The sequence below is a fragment of the Amblyraja radiata genome, chromosome 2 (assembly GCF_010909765.2).
Source record: "Amblyraja radiata isolate CabotCenter1 chromosome 2, sAmbRad1.1.pri, whole genome shotgun sequence".
In the NCBI taxonomy this organism is placed as follows: domain Eukaryota; kingdom Metazoa; phylum Chordata; class Chondrichthyes; order Rajiformes; family Rajidae; genus Amblyraja; species Amblyraja radiata.
The window spans coordinates 108,748,701-108,766,992 of record NC_045957.1 but is presented as its reverse complement, the minus strand read 5'-3'; the positions used below and the strand labels follow the sequence as shown (position 1 = coordinate 108,766,992).

General features: G+C 42.6%; 1 protein-coding gene across 3 annotated transcripts in view; it reads left to right on the top strand.

Annotated features, from left to right (window-relative positions):
• trdmt1 (tRNA aspartic acid methyltransferase 1) overlaps positions 1-17,899 on the top strand; it is a 64,572-nt gene extending 46,673 nt beyond the window's left edge. For 2 of the 3 annotated variants that reach the window (XM_033013139.1, XM_033013154.1), the window contains 5 exons: positions 498-581; positions 1,762-2,117; positions 3,744-3,801; positions 5,741-5,870; positions 17,470-17,899. In XM_033013139.1, coding sequence (XP_032869030.1) covers positions 498-581; positions 1,762-2,117; positions 3,744-3,801; positions 5,741-5,870; positions 17,470-17,570 — 729 coding nt within the window. In that variant the 3' untranslated portion in view covers positions 17,571-17,899. The remainder of the gene's footprint in view (positions 1-497; positions 582-1,761; positions 2,118-3,743; positions 3,802-5,740; positions 5,871-17,469) is intronic. The other variant, XM_033013146.1, reaches the window with a different exon arrangement.
• Positions 17,900-18,292: the final 393 nt, after the last annotated feature.

Here is an 18,292-nt window from a genome sequence, read left to right as displayed (position 1 = left end):
TGTCTTGCGCTATACTCACTGGAGTCAGAAGAATGTCAGGGAATCATATTGAATGTTACAAAATTTTGAGAGGGGTTAATAGAGTGGATGACGAGAGGATGTTTCCTGTAGAATAAGATGGAGAGGAATTCCATCTCTCAGGGGATTGGGAATCCTTGCAATTATTTATCCAAGGGAGCTGCAGAAGCAGAGTTGATGAATAAATAAACATTGACAGAAATTTGGGTAACAAGTCAAGGGATAGGAAGAAGGTGGTGGCGGGGGTGAGGAAGTGTTGTTGTACCCAAGGTTGGATCACCCATGATCTTAATGAATGTCAATCTGACCCAAGTGGTAATTGACCTACTGCTGCTCTTATTTCCAATGCTTGCACTTAATAAACCATTGTAATTTTCACATGATTTGATTTGTTTATTTGCAACATATTTTGATTTCACTGCATCCAGTGTATAATTTCTTCTGAATTGTAAAGATGCTAACATAGATTTGTGCCTTAGCTGGGCATACCGAACTCAAGACTACGATATTTTCTCATCGCCAAGCTCCAACCTGGTACATTTTGCATCCAAACTTCCAATGAGGTGGGTTTTAATTTTGTATAATTTAAATAATAGCTAATTTCACCAATCTAACCCTTTATAATCCACACAATAGAAATTACACCTGGCCTCTACTGAATCATCTCTTTAAATCAAATAGTCTATTTCTCTGAATCCTTCTGATGCAGAAAGTTCAATTCTAGACATAGACACAAAATGCTGGAGTAACTCAGTAGGTCATCCACATTCTTTGGAGAAAATTTATGTGATGTTTCGGGTGGGACCCTTCTTCAGACTGATTGAAGATGCTAAACAATTCTCTCCCTTTCCCCCACCCCCCTTCCCCACCCTCACTAATAGTAGGTGGGAAGCAAGAAAAAACTAGGACATATCAGGGCTGGCAACACATGACCTCAGGCAGAGTGGTTCCTTGTTACCAATTGTTGGCTAGAGGCGGATAGAGGGATTCATCATTGCGAGCTGTGGAACTGGTTAACCAACAGCGGGGCGGGGGGGGGGGGGGGGGGGTGGGGTCGAGGGTCGAGGGGAGGGGGAGGGGACTGTATGTAGATGTTACCTAAAATTAGAGATCAATGTTCATAAAGCTGGGTTGTAAGTTACCTGAGAGAAATATGAGGTGCTGTTCCTTCAATTTGCGTGTGGCCTCACTCAGGCAATGGAGGAGGCCCTGGACAGAGAGGTCCGTATGGGAAGGGGAATTTAAATGGTTAGCAACCAGGAGATCCTGAGCATAAGTACTCAGCGAAATGATTGTCAAGTCTACGCTTGGTCTCGCCAATATACAGGAAATCGCAAGTTTTTGTGTACCTTTTGTATTATGACTGTTGGTAGACCAATTTCCCTCTGGGGATCAATAAAGTTTTATCGTATCTTATCAGGAACACTGGATGCAGTAGATGAGGTTAGGGAACATGGCCCAAAACATGGCACCTATTGCTTGTGGGATCAGTAGACTATTTCTGAACACTTTGCTAATCGGGGATGGGTTTTGGTATGCCAATACTTTACTGGACTGTACATTAAAAACAAAACTGTGTGTTTGCACATGTGACAAATAAAGCACCATTGAACATACAACGTCATTTTTGCTGAATAATTTTAACATTGTGCTTCTGAGTCATTTATTAAAAGATGTTTTAAATATACCTTTTTATTGTGCTAAACAATGTGCTGCTATTAACATTTTTATCTGTAATTCCAGGTATTAGAACAATTTCCAGACCTTGATAGTATGGAAGCCTCAGATATTTCCAGTTTTAGTCAAACGTTATCTGCTGATGATAACAATATGGAAGGGATTACCGCTGACTGTTGTGCTAATGAAATAAAAAATGGGAGAGATGAAACTGTGCTGTACAAATTAGAGAAAATAAGACATGTGAAGCAGAAACAAAGTCAGGACAATAATTCATCAACGCAGATGATCCAAGATTTCTTGGAGGAGGGATTGCAAGATCCAAGCCCATACTTTATTTCAACAAAATCTTTATTGCGATATGCATTGATACTGGACATCGTTGGACAGACTTGTAGAAGATCAGTATGTTTCACTAAAGGGTAGGTAAATGTATTCCATCAAGAAGCTGCTATTCTAGCATTTAATCCAAATTTTCATTTTAATTCGACTATTTTCAGGTATAATTGTGCTTCATGATTATTTCTGAATTATATATTTGCCATTTCAATAACATTCATTAAATCCATGAAAATAATCCAATTTTAGGTTAAATTCTTGGGTGAATTTCCGGTTGGGGGAGTTGATGAGAATACGGGAAAATATTTTCAAGGAAAAATCAACAGAGTTTGAGCTTGGTATGTGAGCTGGCATAGAATTGGTGGGCTGAAATGGTATCCTCCAATGTTTGGAAATATAGTTCAAGCACAATTTTAGCAAAATTGTAGCTAAATAGTTAATTTGGAGAGGATGGAATGTTCTCCTTATGGCAAAGACAGTTGAGAAGAAATTTGATTGATAATGAGGTTGTTGGGATATTTTTGCTTCTGGAAGAGTTTGAACATAGGGTTGTAATTAAAAGATAAAGGGACTGGTCATTTAAAACTCAGCTACAGAGGATTTTTTTTTCTGTGAACCTCTGGAATTCTTTACCCCGACGGGTAAAGATGATGTAGATAAATGTTTGCTGGATCGAGGAAGAGAGTGTTATGATATGACACAGAGAGTTCAGCCGTGGTCATGCGTAAATGGCAGAGATGGCCAATTCCTGCTCCATTTTCTTGTGTTCTTGTGAAGAGGGACAGTACGGAAGGCCTGCTTCTGTGTATTAATGGATGAGTGAATTTAACTTTAGTTTAGAATCTATTTAGAGCCGCTAAAAAAAACAAGATAAATCAGAAGAGCCCTTGGTGTTGACAAACTAAAAACATTGTTATAGCGTAAATCTGGTGAGGGAAAAGGTGCAGACTCTTATTCAACTAGCCGCAGAGTCACTTTTGTGAATTTGTCCAGTTCCTGACTTTTTAAAGGATGCCTGGGAGGTCAGAATTGGAGACAAACAAAATCCATCTAGAGCGGAAGGAGGTGAGATAAGACAAATGGCAAACTCATGGACCCCAATTGAATTCCTGGAAGTTTAACATTTAAAATGTGATTACATTAGGAGTTTTGAAGCAAATGAGCAATTTTGATATTTTCGGATGTGAACAACTGAGGTTTGGATGACTTTGAACTGGCAGGAGGTAACCAAGGACAAATTTCCTGCAAAGTTAAAATATAGTTACAGATATTTTCTTTACAGGGTCTGAAATCAAAACAAAATGCATGAAATACTCAAGAGATCAGGTAGCATCTGCAAAAAAGAAAGAGAGCTAAAACTTCAGATTTGTAATTATTCTGCAGAACTTGTTTTATATTCCTAAACCTTTAATGCTGTGCTCAGGTAAAAGGTTTTTACTGTACTTCGGTACACGTGACAATAAACTAAACTCAAACTCTTTATATTGACTAGAAACCATACTGTTATAATCATTGATTTAAGTTTAGTGAGGTGTTGGTTAAAATACAGAGTTAGTTCTATTCTTGGAGCTTGGAGCTGTATTACATGTAATGCAATTAAATTTAAGTAACAATGATATTTACTGCTGCAAAGATTTCGTTTAAAGGAGCTAACTTTTTGGCAGTTCACTCATTGTGCATATTTTAATTAGATCTGATTTCTAATACAGATATGGTAGTTACGTTGAAGGTACAGGTTCAGTGTTGAAGACTGCATCGGATGTGGAGGTATGTTAATTCTTTGAATTCCTCATAGTGGAGCTTGACATTTTTTTGTCATAAATGGGATCTTTTATGTTAAACCTTGATTTGATAGATCGTACAATTGGACCATTGAAATAGTCAAGATAATTCTTTAATAAAATTTTGATGTCAAAAGAGATTGAAGCATGAGAAACAATATTCATTTGATAAATGTAAGATGAGATTGCCATGAAAAAAAATTTCCACCAGTAGTGTATGAGTGATGCCAGTAAAGACATTATAATCAAGGAACCGGAGTGGAAGAAAAAATGTGACACGGATCCAGAAATAAATCAGTACAACGTCGACAGGAGAACTAATGTCAAAATAAGTAAAAGTTCTGGACACTCGAGAAGCATTCATAACAGACACTGAAAGAAAGTGGCAAACTGCAAAAGAAAGATAAATAATGGTAAACACAGTTAAAAATGGTAAAGCAACTGTAATTTCTACATGGTGAAACCAAAATGTATAAAAATGGCCGTTATTAAAATCTGACAATGTGCACTTTAACCACATGTGACTTTTTTCTATTACAAATCTCAAATTGTGGAGCACATAGGCAATTTGTAGGTTATTTGTCCCAATCATTATGGAGGGCATTGTATCTTGAATGGGTGAGCCCTTACTGGGCCCGTCCCACTTAGGTGACTTTTTAGGCGAGTGCAGGAGACTCTGCGCTCGCCATATGGTCGCCACATGTTCGCTGGTGGTCTCTGGTGAGTCTCCTTCAAGGTCGCGAGAAGTTCCCACATACTGGGAACTAGTCACGGCCTCAGTATGGTCGCCGCAAATTTGGTCGCCATGGAGAAAATCGATAATCCTGTAGTCGTAGGTGCAGTTGTAGTGGGGTCGCCATGTAGTTGTAGGTAGTTTTAGTTAATCGCCTTTGCAGACCAGTCATTTTCATTGTCATTGGGGGGAAAAAAACGTAAGCAGGAGTTTTCAGAACCAAGGATAACCGACTAGTAATGTTAAATGTCCGCTGAACTTCACAGCTGTGTATCTCTGGTTTATTAAAAGTTGTCTGGCTTCTTAAAAGTGTCTCCACTCCTTCTCCCCCCTTCTCGCCCTTTCTCCCCCCTTCTCCCCCCCCCCTCTTTTAAAGGACTTTTAAAGGTCTGTGCTAGCCGTCTTAATTACAGTGCCAACCTTCCTGTTCATCGCGGTGTGTGTCTGTATCACCTTGGCTTTGCACCGTGTGAATTTCAGACAGCGCTCCCCCCTCTTACCCTGGCACCCGCCTTTGCGATGTGTTTGTGTGTGTGTTCCACTCTGATAGTACCGTTCCAGTTCCCGGTTTTTCAGGCGACTGCCGGCAACTTGACAGTCGCCGGCAGACCACTGAAAAATCGCCTAAGTGGGACAGGCCCATTAGATTGAGACAGGACTCGTAGTTCCAGCCTCTCTTTTATGTGAAAGTCTCCACCTTATCAATTCCTCCATGAGTCTTGCATGTTTTAATTAGTGATTACCATATAAGAATACAATATTATTTTATGATTTGGACATTAAGAAAATTGTATTTTAATATTTTAAAAACTTGTATTGATTTATTTTTAAGTGAACATGTTTTGAATAAATAGCTTAAGCTCTGAAAGAACATAGATTTTAACAAAGAACCACAGGAATCCTATTTACAATTTATGAATTATTGCTCAACAAAATTATTTCCTGAAATCCCTTTGTTAGTCAACAACTTTTGTGTGCATTTAAGTGTAACAATTTTCCTAATGTCCACCCACCTTCAAGTGGTGCTCTCCACAAGGAATAACAAGAGTACAATTTTTATATGCACTAGAATATATGTCAGTACTATTTTATGCCAATTCTTACATTTCTTTTTCACATTATGCTATAGTATGAATCTCTAGATTCAAAGAAAATACTTTTTCTTTCAATACTGTTGTTTCTGTTTTAATAGCTTGCCTCAGTATTCCAGTCATTTGAAACACTGTCAGAGGATGAAAAGTTGACTCAGCTGGCAAAATTGAAACTACGGTATTTCACCCCAAGAGAAGTAGCAAATCTCCATGGATTTCCTCCAGAATTTAGTACGTTTAAAATACATTTCTACATTGTTGTGTGAAACTGAAAATATTAATTTACCCATTACGCGCTTTAATACTTAGATGGAAAACCATGAAAGCTTCTATTTGTCTGTTTTCCTGTTGGGAAGACAGTTATTGAAATACTCAAAAGTTACCAAAAGTTTGATTTATTTCTTTACTCCTTCTGTAATAGTGAATCTATCCTCCACATGCCTCCTAACCATAAAGGACGGTAAATATCAGTGCAGTTAAAGCATGGAGGATACTAGATACTTGCCAACAGTCACTTACTATATGTTGATGCAACATATAGAGTTACACTGTAGTGCAGGAATGTTTTGTTAGATACTGCACAGGTACATGGCATGGATCCTTGAGGCCTACATTAGTGTTCATATTATGTTGTGATTATCTCTCAAATTCCCGATACCAGAGAACCGTGATATTCCGATTTAGCAATGTTGCCTCATTTGTTAAGAAATATCTGAATCAGATCTTTGCAAAGACCTCAGAACTCAAAAATTCAAATTAAATAAACCGTTAAAAATAGCAGTATAAATACAAGTACAATTTGAGCTGTCATGAATGGGGATTAGGATGCTTGATTATCATTACCTGCAGGCCGTACTGGCCTTACAACAATAGGATAGAACAGATAAAGTTTAATAAAATAGACAAAAATGCTGGAGAAACTCAGCGGGTGGGGCAGCATCTATGGAGCGAAGGAAATAGGCGACGTTTTGGGTTGAGACCCGAAACGTCGCCTATTTCCTTCGCTCCATAGATGCTGCCCCACCTGCTGAGTTTCTCCAGCATTTTTGACTACCTTCGATTTTCCAGTATCAGCAGTTCCTTAAAAAAATGTTTAATAAAATATATCTGTTTCTACTGCTACACACACTGAATAAGGTGCAAAGTCAAATAAAGTACCTGATCGGTTAATAGACACAAAAAGCTGGAGTAACTCAGCGGGACAGGCAGCTTCTCTGGAGAGAAGGAATGGGACGTTTCATGTCGGGACCCTTCTTCAAAGGGTTTTTGCCTGTTCCGCTGAGTTACTTTTGTGTCTATCTTCGGTTTAAACCAGCATATCTGCAGTTCTCTCCTATACACTTGTTTGCTTAAGTTTGGGGGAAAATAGATATTGAATATCAAGTGCTATTGGTTCATAAAACAGTAGTAACAACAATTTGGTTGTATACTGTACTCTGTTCAGCAAGCTAAGGAAAGTAGTAATTCTACAACAGAAGTAGAGAACAGAAGTACTCAAGGGAAAGGAAAGGATCTGGTCTTTCTGATTGCAAACTTTGTCTTCCAATCTTCAAACTGTCGCTAGATTTTATGTGGGCAGTCATAAAAGTTAAATAGTAACTGTTTTTATGGAACTTACTGGCGCAGTTGGTTGAATGTTTTAATTTTAATCCGTGGAACTAGTGCTCAAGTTCAAACCACCGAGACAAAATGAAAGAATCCTTGTATTTGATCCACCAAGCATACAATTTAGTTGTTTGGTGTTCTCTGTGGCTGCTTAGAGGCCATCTTCTCTTCACCACAATAAATCAAATTCGGAATATTATTGCTTATGAAATTTAAGTTATGTTTGAAATAGTTGGCTATGAACTTATTATAGTTATAAAATCAGTTGTTACAGTTATTAATGGTTATGGTTTGTTCTGACTTTGATTATCTTTCACATTTAATACCCTTGAAGTCAATGGAAACTCAAAAATTCAATATATGTTCATAAAGGAATCTTGATCATAATGAACAAAATACTGACAGTTAACATATTCAATTACTTAATTTTCTCATTCAAAAATGGTCTCAATGTGAAATGAAGATTGGGATTGTAAAATCTAGCCAGAGTAATTAGTTGGAGCAGGTACAATAACAATATTTAAAAGACATTTGGACAGGTACATGGAGAGAAAAGGTTTAGTGGAATATGTGTCAAAAGCGAGCAAATGGGACTAGATTAGAAGGTACAACTTGGTTGGCATGGATGAATTGGATCAAAAGTCCTGTTTCCTTACTGTATGGCTGTAGGACTCAAGGACTGTAAGCTGAAGATGTCATAGTATGGAAGTTATAAAACATTTTTCCTTGATTTAAAACACAATGATGTAATATTATAAATTAATTAATGGAAATTGCCAAGCTTTCACTGAAACTAGGTTTAGATTTATTATTGGTAGACAAAAATGCTGGAGAAACTCAGCGGGTGAGGCAACATCTATGGAGCGAAGGAAATGGGCAACGTTTCGGGTCGAAACCCTTCTTCAGATTTATTATTATCATGTGTACTGAGGTACAGTAAAAAGCTTTGTTTTGCATGCTAGCTAATCAGATCACATAATACTATACATTTATACCATTAAGTCAAACTGAAGTACTATAGATAGAGCATGGGGAAGTTTCAAAATAAAGTTTTCAGTATTGTAACGCATGTTACATATAATATAAAGTTTAATGTTCGCAATAGGGGACAGGTGAGTTAGATAGTACACCAGCTTATAAAAGGACCATCAAGAAGAGAGAAAGAAGCTGTTCTTGAGACTGGTGGTGAATGCTTTCAAGCTTCTGTACCTTCTGCCACATGGAAGTAGGGAGAACATGGAATGACCCGGGTGAGACATCTTTGATTATGTTGGTTGCTTTTCCGAGGTAGTGTGAAGTGTAGATGGAGTCAATGGTAGGAAGTCTGGTCTGTGATGGACTGGGCAACATCTAAAACTCTCTGAAATTTCTAACGCTCTTGGGCAGAGTTGTTCCCAAACCAACAGTATGCTTTCTGTGGTGCATAAGTGGCGGTTTGTAGGAGTCATTATGAGGTGTTGTATTTTGGGACATCTAACAAGGGCAGCATCTACACAGTGAATGGTAGATCTCTGGGGAATGTTGTAGAGCAGAGGGATCTAGAAGTGCAGGTGCATGGTTCCATGAAGATCGAGTCGCAGGTAGATAATATTGCCAAAAGGCTTGAGTATAGAAGTTGGAAGGTCATGTTGCAGTTACATGAGACATTGGTGAAACAGCATTTAGAATATGGTGTTCAGTTCTGGGCACCATGTTATAGGAAAGATATTTCCAAGCTTGAAAGTGTTCATAAAAGATTTACGAAGATGTTGCCAGGACTAGAGAGTGTGAGCTAGAGGGCGAGGTTGAATAGGCTGGATCTCTGTTCCTTGGAGCGCAGGAGGATGAGGGGTTATCTTATACTGGTGTACAAAATCATGAGAGGAATGGATCGGGTAGATGCACAGTCTCTTGCCCAATGTAGGGGAGTCAAGGACCAGAGGCCATAGGTTCAAGGTGAAGGAGAAAAGATTTAATAAGAATCCGAAGGGTAACTTTTTCACACAGCGTGGTTGGTGTATGGAACAAGCTGCCAGATGAGGTAGTTGAGGCTGGGACTATCCCAACGTTTAAGAAACAGTTGGGCAGGTACATGGATAGGACAGGTTTGTAGGGATATGGACCAAGCGCAGGCAGGTGGGACTAGTGTAGCTGGAACATTGTTGGCTGGTGTTGGCAAGTTGGGCCGAAGACCCTTTTTCCCCACTGTATCACTCGATGACTCTATGACATGCCGAGTTTGCTCAGAATTATAGTGGAGGAAGTGATGCCACCTGCCCTCACTGATTGCTATGGGTCAGAAAACCAATGATCCAGTGGCAGAGTGTAGTACTGATTCCTAGGTCCAGGATTTTGGCGATGAGTTTGGTTGGGATTATGTTATTGAAAGTCATGATGCAGGATGTCAGAGCCGCTGAATCGTAGGCATGAAGGCACGCTACCTTACTTGAACCTTTCCAGTTTTATCAGAGCAAACCACATTGGTGAGGGATGTGCGAAATAAACTTTGTTTGGTAATCAGTTCCAGCTCCCTCAAATTAAAAGTAAAATCATGAGTTGAAACAGTCATTGATAGCAATAAATAATTTACCTTTCACCTTTTACATCAACTAAGGAGGAGGAGCCATCTTGGGGAACGGCTGCTAACCAGCAGCCGTCCGTTTAATTCACTTTTTTTTTGTAGTTCTAGTGAGTCCTGTGTTTTGTTTGTGGGAGAAATAGACTTTTTAATGTGGGGAGAAGGGGGTAACTATATTTCTAGGTCCCTACCTGGTCGGTGAGGCAGCTTTTTCTCCGGGCTGCCCCGTCGACTCGTCCTCGTGGCCTACCAGCGGACGTGGAGCGCCGTTTCCTGGCGGGGACCGCCCAGCACCTCGGCTTCGGTGGCGGCTCAGCGCTGGAGCGCTATCGCGGAGCGGAGCGGGCGATGCCTTGCCTGGGTCGCCGCGCTGGATCGACGTGCTGGAGCTCCGGTGAGCTGTGACCGCCGAGTTCAACACCTCCGGGCTGCGGATCTGCGGAGCGGAGCGGGCGGCGCCGACTTCAACATCGGGAGCCTGGGAGCTCCAAACCGGCGCGGCCTTGTCGGCTTCGGAAGCCGCGGTCTCCGGTAAGGAAGCGGCCGTTCCAGGTGGCCCAGCCGCTGAGAGGACTCTCCCGGCGCCGGGGCAACAGCACCCGGCGAGAACGGCCAGGAACATCGGACCTCCGTAGAGGCAATAGCGGAGGCCTCAATCGGCCTGACTTTGGGAGAACTGGGGATGGGGACTGGACATTATGCCTTCCCCCACAGTGGTAACCATTGTGGGGGGATGATTTTTGTGTGTAAGTGATTATTTTAGTTTGTGTCCAAGATGGCTGTCGGAAGGGAGAGTGTACGCTGGCGCGGTTTAGCTGCGGCTGCTCTCTCTTCACATTGTGTTTTTGATTTTTTTTTTTGTCTTTAGATCGAATTCTGTCTTTAATTTGCGTATTGGTGATGTCTTTATTATTTATTTTACTCCGATTATATGTTTTTTACTCTTGTTAAATTCTGTAAGGTGTCCTTGAGACTTTTGAAAGGCACCCATAAATAAAATTTATTATTATTATTATTAAATATCTTTATCTGATGGTGAGTTGAACGTTTACGGGCTAGTGTTCATCTCACATGTCTATGTCCATCAGTTGTAGTAGCTTGGCTTTCTAACTCTCAATGTACAGACTTATTGAACCTAGTTTTCGCTCTCATTTCATCCCTGTAAAGATGAAAATAATGTAACCCCCATTACAACTCAATTTTTTAAATTATATTTCAGTTGTCATGGGTGTTCCTTGTTTTCTTAAACATCTGTTTGTTGGTGTTTGATTAACTAACTATGAATGCTCCTCTCTGCTGCAGCAATGGTTCTATTAAGATACGAACTTCTTATAATTTACTGTAACTTGTTTAACTATCTATATCATTGATATATAACTAAAATTCTGATCTTGTGCTCTTTTGGTTTGCTGGGTATTTCTATTTGCGCAAAAACGGTACGCGATAGCATTACGATTTTTCGCCAGGTTACTCGCCATTCTCCTGTGCTGCGAGTGCAGCAAGTTTCGTTCCGATTGGTGGTATATTGTAAAAGTTATCAAGGTTTAAAGATCTTATAAATCGCACGTGCGCAGATTCCTTCAGCCAGCGCCACACAGATTGGTCTCTTCTCCTGTCAATCAATGCCACGGCCGGGTTGGCGACGCACCTTCCTGCCCCACCGGCCGCGGCCTGTCCAGCCTCACTCACAAACTCCTCTCTTTCCTCCTCACTCACAGTAACTTGTCTATCATCTCCCCATCATCGTTGGCGGCCGCGGGGGGATTCAGTGGAGGCCCTGGTCCCGTCTCGCTCTCCCTCATCACTCACCCCTCTCCCCCGCCCACCCACTGCGGCAATGGTGGTCCCGTCTACACGTCCCCCCACCTTCCGCCTCCTCCGCCGCCGCCGTTGTGGTAACTCGCCCTCACGGCCTTCTCGGAGGAGATCTTCTCCACCAGATCTCTAAACTCATAGTGCCCACCATGACGAACACCGACTCCATTCAACCTCCTGAGCAGGCAGGCAGGTAGGCTGGTGTGCAGGGCGGGAATGGGCCAAGCGGCAGGGGAGGGTGGGTAGGGTGGGGTCGGGTCCAGTGGCAGTAGCGGGCGGTCAGACAGGACGGGGACGGGCCAAGCGGCGGCTGAGCCGGAGTGAGCAAAGGGAGGGAGAGAGAGTCGGGTTGCAAGGTGGCCGAGCAGTTTGAGGAACATACACGCACACGCACTCGCACTCGCACGCACACACACACACGCACGCACACACACAAACACACACACACCCGCCATACACACGCGCGCGCGCGCGCGCACACACACACACACACACACACACACACACGCAGTAGAGGAGGTCAGGAGGAAAGGTGGGGGGGGTAGGGGAGATGAGGAGTGGGGGATAGAGGGATAGGAAGGGGGTAGGGACGGGAGAGGAGTTAGGGAGGGAGGGAGTAACTGAGGGTCGGGGAAATGAGATGGAGGGAGAGGTGAGGGAGGGATTGGGGGAGGAGAGGAGAAAGAAGAGGGAGGGTGAAGGGGAGGGGGAGGGTGTGCTGGGTGACGAGGATAATGAGCCGTGCCTGCACATTTGGGGGCTATGCGTGAGTGGTGCAATATTACGTTGTGGGGACGCGTGAGTGGTGGAATATTGCATTGAGGAACGGGTTGCGTTGGGGGACCAGGCCTCCTGTGTGACAGGAACCAAACGGGTCCCACTTAGTCTAGTATAAACTAACGCAGGATAAACTGGTAAACCTGTTCTTGGAGTTTATGATACAATATACAACTTCAGATTCAGATTCAGATTCAATTTTAATTGTCATTGTCAGTGTACAGTACAGAGACAACGAAATGCATTTAGCATCTCCCTGGAAGAGCGACATAGCAAATGATTTAAATAAATAATAATAAGTGATAATAAGTGTCCGGGGGGGGGGGGGGGTGATTGGCAGTCACCGAGGTACGTTGTTGAGTAGAGTGACAGCCGCCGGGAAGAAGCTGTTCCTGGACCTGCTGGTTCGGCAACGGAGAGACCTGTAGCGCCTCCCGGATGGTAGGAGGGTAAACAGTCCATGGTTGGGGTGAGAGCAGTCCTTGGCGATGCTGAGCGCCCTCCGCAGACAACGCTTGCTTTGGACAGACTCAATGGAGGGGAGCGAGGAACCGGTGATGCGTTGGGCAATTTTCACCACCCTCTGCAATGCCTTCCGGTCGGAGACAGAGCAGTTGCCATACCATACTGTGATGCAGTTGGTAAGGATGCTCTCGATGGTGCAGCGGTAGAAGTTCACCAGGATCTGAGGAGACAGATGGACCTTCTTCAGTCTCCTCAGGAAGAAGAGACGCTGGTGAGCCTTCTTGATCAGAGTTGAGGTATTGTGGGTCCAAGAGAGGTCATCGGAGATGTTGACTCCCAGGAACCTGAAGCTAGAAACACGTTCCTCCTCCGTCCCGTTAATGTGGATGGGGGTGTGCGTGCCGCCCCTGGACTTCCTGAAGTCTACAATGAGCTCCTTGGTCTTCTTGGAGTTAAGGGCCAGGTTGTTGTCAGCGCACCATGCTGCTAAGTGCTGGACCTCCTCCCTGTAGGCTGACTCATCGTTGTTGCTGATGAGGCCAATCACCGTTGTATCATCTGCATACTTGATGATGGTGTTAGTACCATGTACAGGTGTGCAGTCATAGGTGAAGAGGGAGTAGAGGAGGGGGCTCAGCACACAGCCCTGTGGAACGCCGGTGTTCAGGGTGAGGGTTGAAGAGGTGTGCTTGTCTAACCTAACAGACTGGGGTCTGTTGGTTAGAAAGTCCAGTATCCAGTTGCAGAGGGAGGGGTCGATGCCCAGGTTACCGAGTTTGGTGATCAGTTTTGATGGTATAATGGTGTTGAATGCTGAGCTGTAATCGATGAACAGCATTCTTACGTAAGTGTCTCTGTTGTCGAGGTGGGAGAGGGCGGAGTGAAGTGCCGTTGAGATGGCATCCTCCGTACTCCTATTCTTGCGGTAGGCAAACTGATAGGGATCCAGTGTGGGGGGTAGGCAGCTTTTGAGGTGTGCCAGGACCAGCCTCTCGAAGCACTTGGTAATGATGGGGGTAAGTGCAACTGGGCGGAAGTCGTTGAGGCTTGCCGCAGTGGAGTGTTTTGGCACTGGCACGATGGAGGTGGTTTTAAGGCACGTGGGGACAACTGCTTGGGCAAGTGACAGGTTGAAGATGTCAGTCCAGACGTCTGTCAGCTGCGCAGCACAGGCCCTGAGCACGCGCCCGGGGATGCCGTCAGGGCCAGCAGCTTTACGTGCATTAGTCCTACTCAGTGCCACGAATACGTTGTAGGGGGTGAGTGTGAGGGGTTGGTGATCGGCAGGTAGCACAGCCTTGATGGCTGTCTCTAGATTGTCCCTGTCGAAGCGGCCATAGAAGTGGTTAAGCTCCTCAAGGAAGGAGGCGTCGCTGGATGTGGGGGTGGTGTTGGAGGGTCTGTAGTCCGTGATGGCCTGGATGCCTTGCCACATGCGTCGGGGGTCGGAGTTGTTGTTGAAGTGCTCCTCAATCCTGAGCTTATGGCAGTGCTTGGCCTTCTTGATGCCCCTCTTCAGGTTAGCCCTGGCTGAACTGTAGGCTCGAGCATCGCCTGACCTGAAAGCGGTGTCCCGTGCTTTCAGCAGTAGCCTGACCTCGCTGTTCATCCATGGCTTCTGATTCGGGAATATGGTCACCTGTTTGAGGGAGGTGACACTATTGATGGTGGAGTTTATAAAGTCCAGAACAGAGGATGTGTAGGAATCAATGTCCGTGTGGGAGTCAAGGGTGGCCTGGGCTGCAAACGCCTTCCAGTCAGTGTTTCCAAAACACTGCTGAAGTGTGAAGTCCGCTTCCTCTGACCAGACTTTAACTGTCCTCACAGTTGGTTTAACCCGTCTGATGAGTGGGGAGTACTTAGGGAGCAGGAACAATGAGCGGTGATCAGACTGACCAAGGTGGGGGAGGGGGATGGCTTTGTAAGCTTCAGCCATGTTTGTGTAGACTTTGTCCAGTGTCTTGTCTACTCTAGTGGGGAAGGAGACATGTTGGTGGAATTTGGGGAGTACAGTCTTCAGGTTAGAGTGATTGAAGTCACCCGCAACAATGAAGGCTGCCTCGGGGTTGTGCGTCTGTTGATTGCTAATGGCAGTATGCAGCTCTTTCATTGCTGCATACTTAATAAACTTAATATTTGACATGTGTATTTTTCAATATTAACATTCATTTTCAAATGTAAATGATTACTCTTTGACATCCTTTTGTCAAGCAAGAAAGGGGTGGTTAACAATTTAAAAAAAAAAGATAGTGTACCACTCCTTTAAATATAGCACGAGCATATTTTTTGGACAATCATCTTTCAGTTATTCCTTCAGATGTGATGAAAGTTATTCCTGGTTTAACCAAAATGAAAAGTAACTGCTTCTGGAGCTTCCCATTTCTTTATCAAAGAAGAAATGAAAATATGAAATGTTAAATGTAAATTTGAGCCTTTCAAACGTTTAATATATTTTTAGTGGGTATTAGAGATTGGGCCTGTTATCTGAGGATTCTTACAATGGAAAACTTGGGTCAGCTGCCTGTGAGTGAGTATGGCAAAAGCTTTTGTTTGGGTTTAAAAAATTGGTATCAAATAGATGGAACTAAAAACAAAAACAATTATGTTTACAAAATTGGTATCAAATGGTTGTAACAGTATCAAACTGCTGAAGAGACTTATGGGCCTGTCCCACTTAGGCAATTTTTAATGCGACTACAGGCGACTAGGCTGTCGCTGGTGGTTGCCAGGATGTCGCCTGTATGGTCGTGAATAGTCTCCTCAGTCGCCCAAAGAGTCGTAGAGTCTTTCTGGTCGCCGCTGGATTTTCAACATGTTGAAAATGTTTTCCAGACAGTGGTGACTGTGGGTTTGACGCCAATGAACGTAGCTTGACGTAGGTGCTGTTGTAGATTGTCGCCAGGCTAATGTAGGTTGTCGCCAGGTGATGTAGGTTGTCGCCGGTGCTGACTTCAGTGAATTCCATTGTCGTATTCGCCGGCAGGCGCCTAAAAAATTGCTTAAGTGGAACAGACCCATTAGTCCAGTCGCCGGTTTTCGGCGACCTGCTATGACTATGACAGTTGCTGGCAGTCGCCTAAAAATCGCTTAAGTGGGGCAGGCTCTTTAGAGGGTCAGGCAGCATCAGTAAAGGGAAATGTTTTGGGTCGAGAACTGGTTCTGAAACGTTGACTATTAATTTCTCTCCACAGATGCTATCTGGCCCATGGAAATCTTCCAGTAGTTTGTTTTTTGCTCTAGAGCCCAGCATCAACAATGTTTTGTGTCATCAAATAATTGTATTCTGACAATGTCTTGCTCTAGAAATACCAATTGATCAGTTTATGTCAGGATAGAGAATTGTTTATTGTGTTTGTAGGATACTATCATTTCTGCAGATGTATTAAAGTTTTCCTGATCGTGTAGCAATCCTTCATAGAGTCATAGAGTGATACAGTGTGGAAACAGGCCCTTCGGCCCAACTCGCTCACACCGGCCAACAATGTCCCAGCTACACTAGTCCCACTTGCCTGCGCTTCGTCCATATCCCTCCAATCCTGTCCGATCCATGTACCTGTCTTAAACTGTTTCTTAAATGATGGGATAGTCCCAGACTCAAATACCTCCTCTGGCAGCTTGTTCCATACACCCACCACCCTATGTGTGAAAAAGTTACCCCTCGAATTCCTATTAAATATTTTCCCCTTCACCTTGAACCTATGTTCTCTGATCCTACTCTGGGCAAGAGATTCTGTGCATCACCTTGTTAGCCTGAAATTAAAGTTTAACTTTCAATATTTTGATTTGAATTGGATTGTGACCCACTGGTTACGTTATTTTTATTCAATCGTGATGTAATTTTGGGTAAGACAGGAAAAATGAAAAACAATATTTTTGTTTGAATGTAACTCTCCTGGATGTTATTAGAATGCAAATAAATTGCATGGATGTGTACTGCATTATAGTTAATTTATAGTTTAGAGATACAGCACAGGAAACAGGCCCTTCTGCTCACCCAGTCCGCACTGACCAGCTATCCCAGTACACCAGCACTATCCTACACAATAGGGACAATTTACAATCTTTACCAAAGCTAATTAACCTACAAACCTGTTTGTCTTTGGAATGTGGGAGGAAACTGGAGCACTCGGGAAAAACCCACGTGGTCACGTGGAGAATGTACAAACTCCGTACAGACAGCATCCGTAGTCAGGATGGAACCCAGGTCTCTGGTGCTGTAAGGCAGCAACTCTACCGTCTATAATTAAAAATCATCCCGTTTTATTTCCCTGACAGTGTTGCAGTCTTCTTCTTGCGTATGGCGTGCACAGCCTAAAGTTGTAGGACAACATGTTCTATTTGATCTTATTTGATTGTGCACGCCGGGTTGATTGCATTCGTTAAAACAGGGCGGACCACGTGAAGGTTGCAATCTTCCACCCCAGTGTTACAGTGATTTTTGTGTTAGTACATATTTATGTAGTTAGTTGTTGGTAAGCTCCTTGCACTGTACCAGCAGTCATTATTTGAATAAGTCACTAAACAATGAGAAAGTTGCAAATGGGAGGCAAAACAGGAATACAGACTTATATTTAAACAACAATGTGTATTTTGTTTTGATTAAACTTGCAGGTTTTCCTGAGAAAATTTCACTGAAACAAAGATATCGTCTGCTGGGAAACAGTCTCAACATCCATGTGGTAGCCAAGCTTATTAAATTGATGGTTGAATGATGCTGAAAATCCATAATTTAAATGATGTATGGTATATAAATATATATATATATCTATCTTTATTTCAACCAATAATAAAAGATTAAATGAATACGTTTCAAACACAACAGGTCATTGATATTAGTTTTAAATTAATTTGTTTATGTTAATATCTTGGAACAGTTTTATCATCTGTTCCTATTGCAGTGAATCATAGCTCAGTCTGAATTATTTACTGTATATTGAATTAAGTGTCATTTACCATGTATTGCGATGTAAACTCTTGAAAATAATATTTTGATGTATATCACAAATGATGCCTGTTTCTAATAAATACATTTTAAAACTGCTTCGCAAACTTAGATCTTTTCTGCATCAGATTGCATTTTACTATGAGAAATGTAAATGGCCTTATACACCATATACACTTATGCACACAACACATCAGTACTGACAAGAGGACATCCACCTGAAATGTCAAGTATGTTTCTCCTTCCACGGCTGCTGCCTGACCTGCTGGGTATTTCCAGTATTATCTATTTTTTCTGCAGATTTAGAGCATCTACAGATCTTGTTCTTCCCATATTGTAGTTTAGATAAAATATACATTTAATTTTCACTATTGGCAGACCGACAACAAAAATGGGACGAAGTACAGAAAAGAGATCGAGAATTTTAGGACAATTAGGAATGTTTTAGGACAATAACCTAGCCCTTAACTTCAATAAGACAACAGTTGGTTG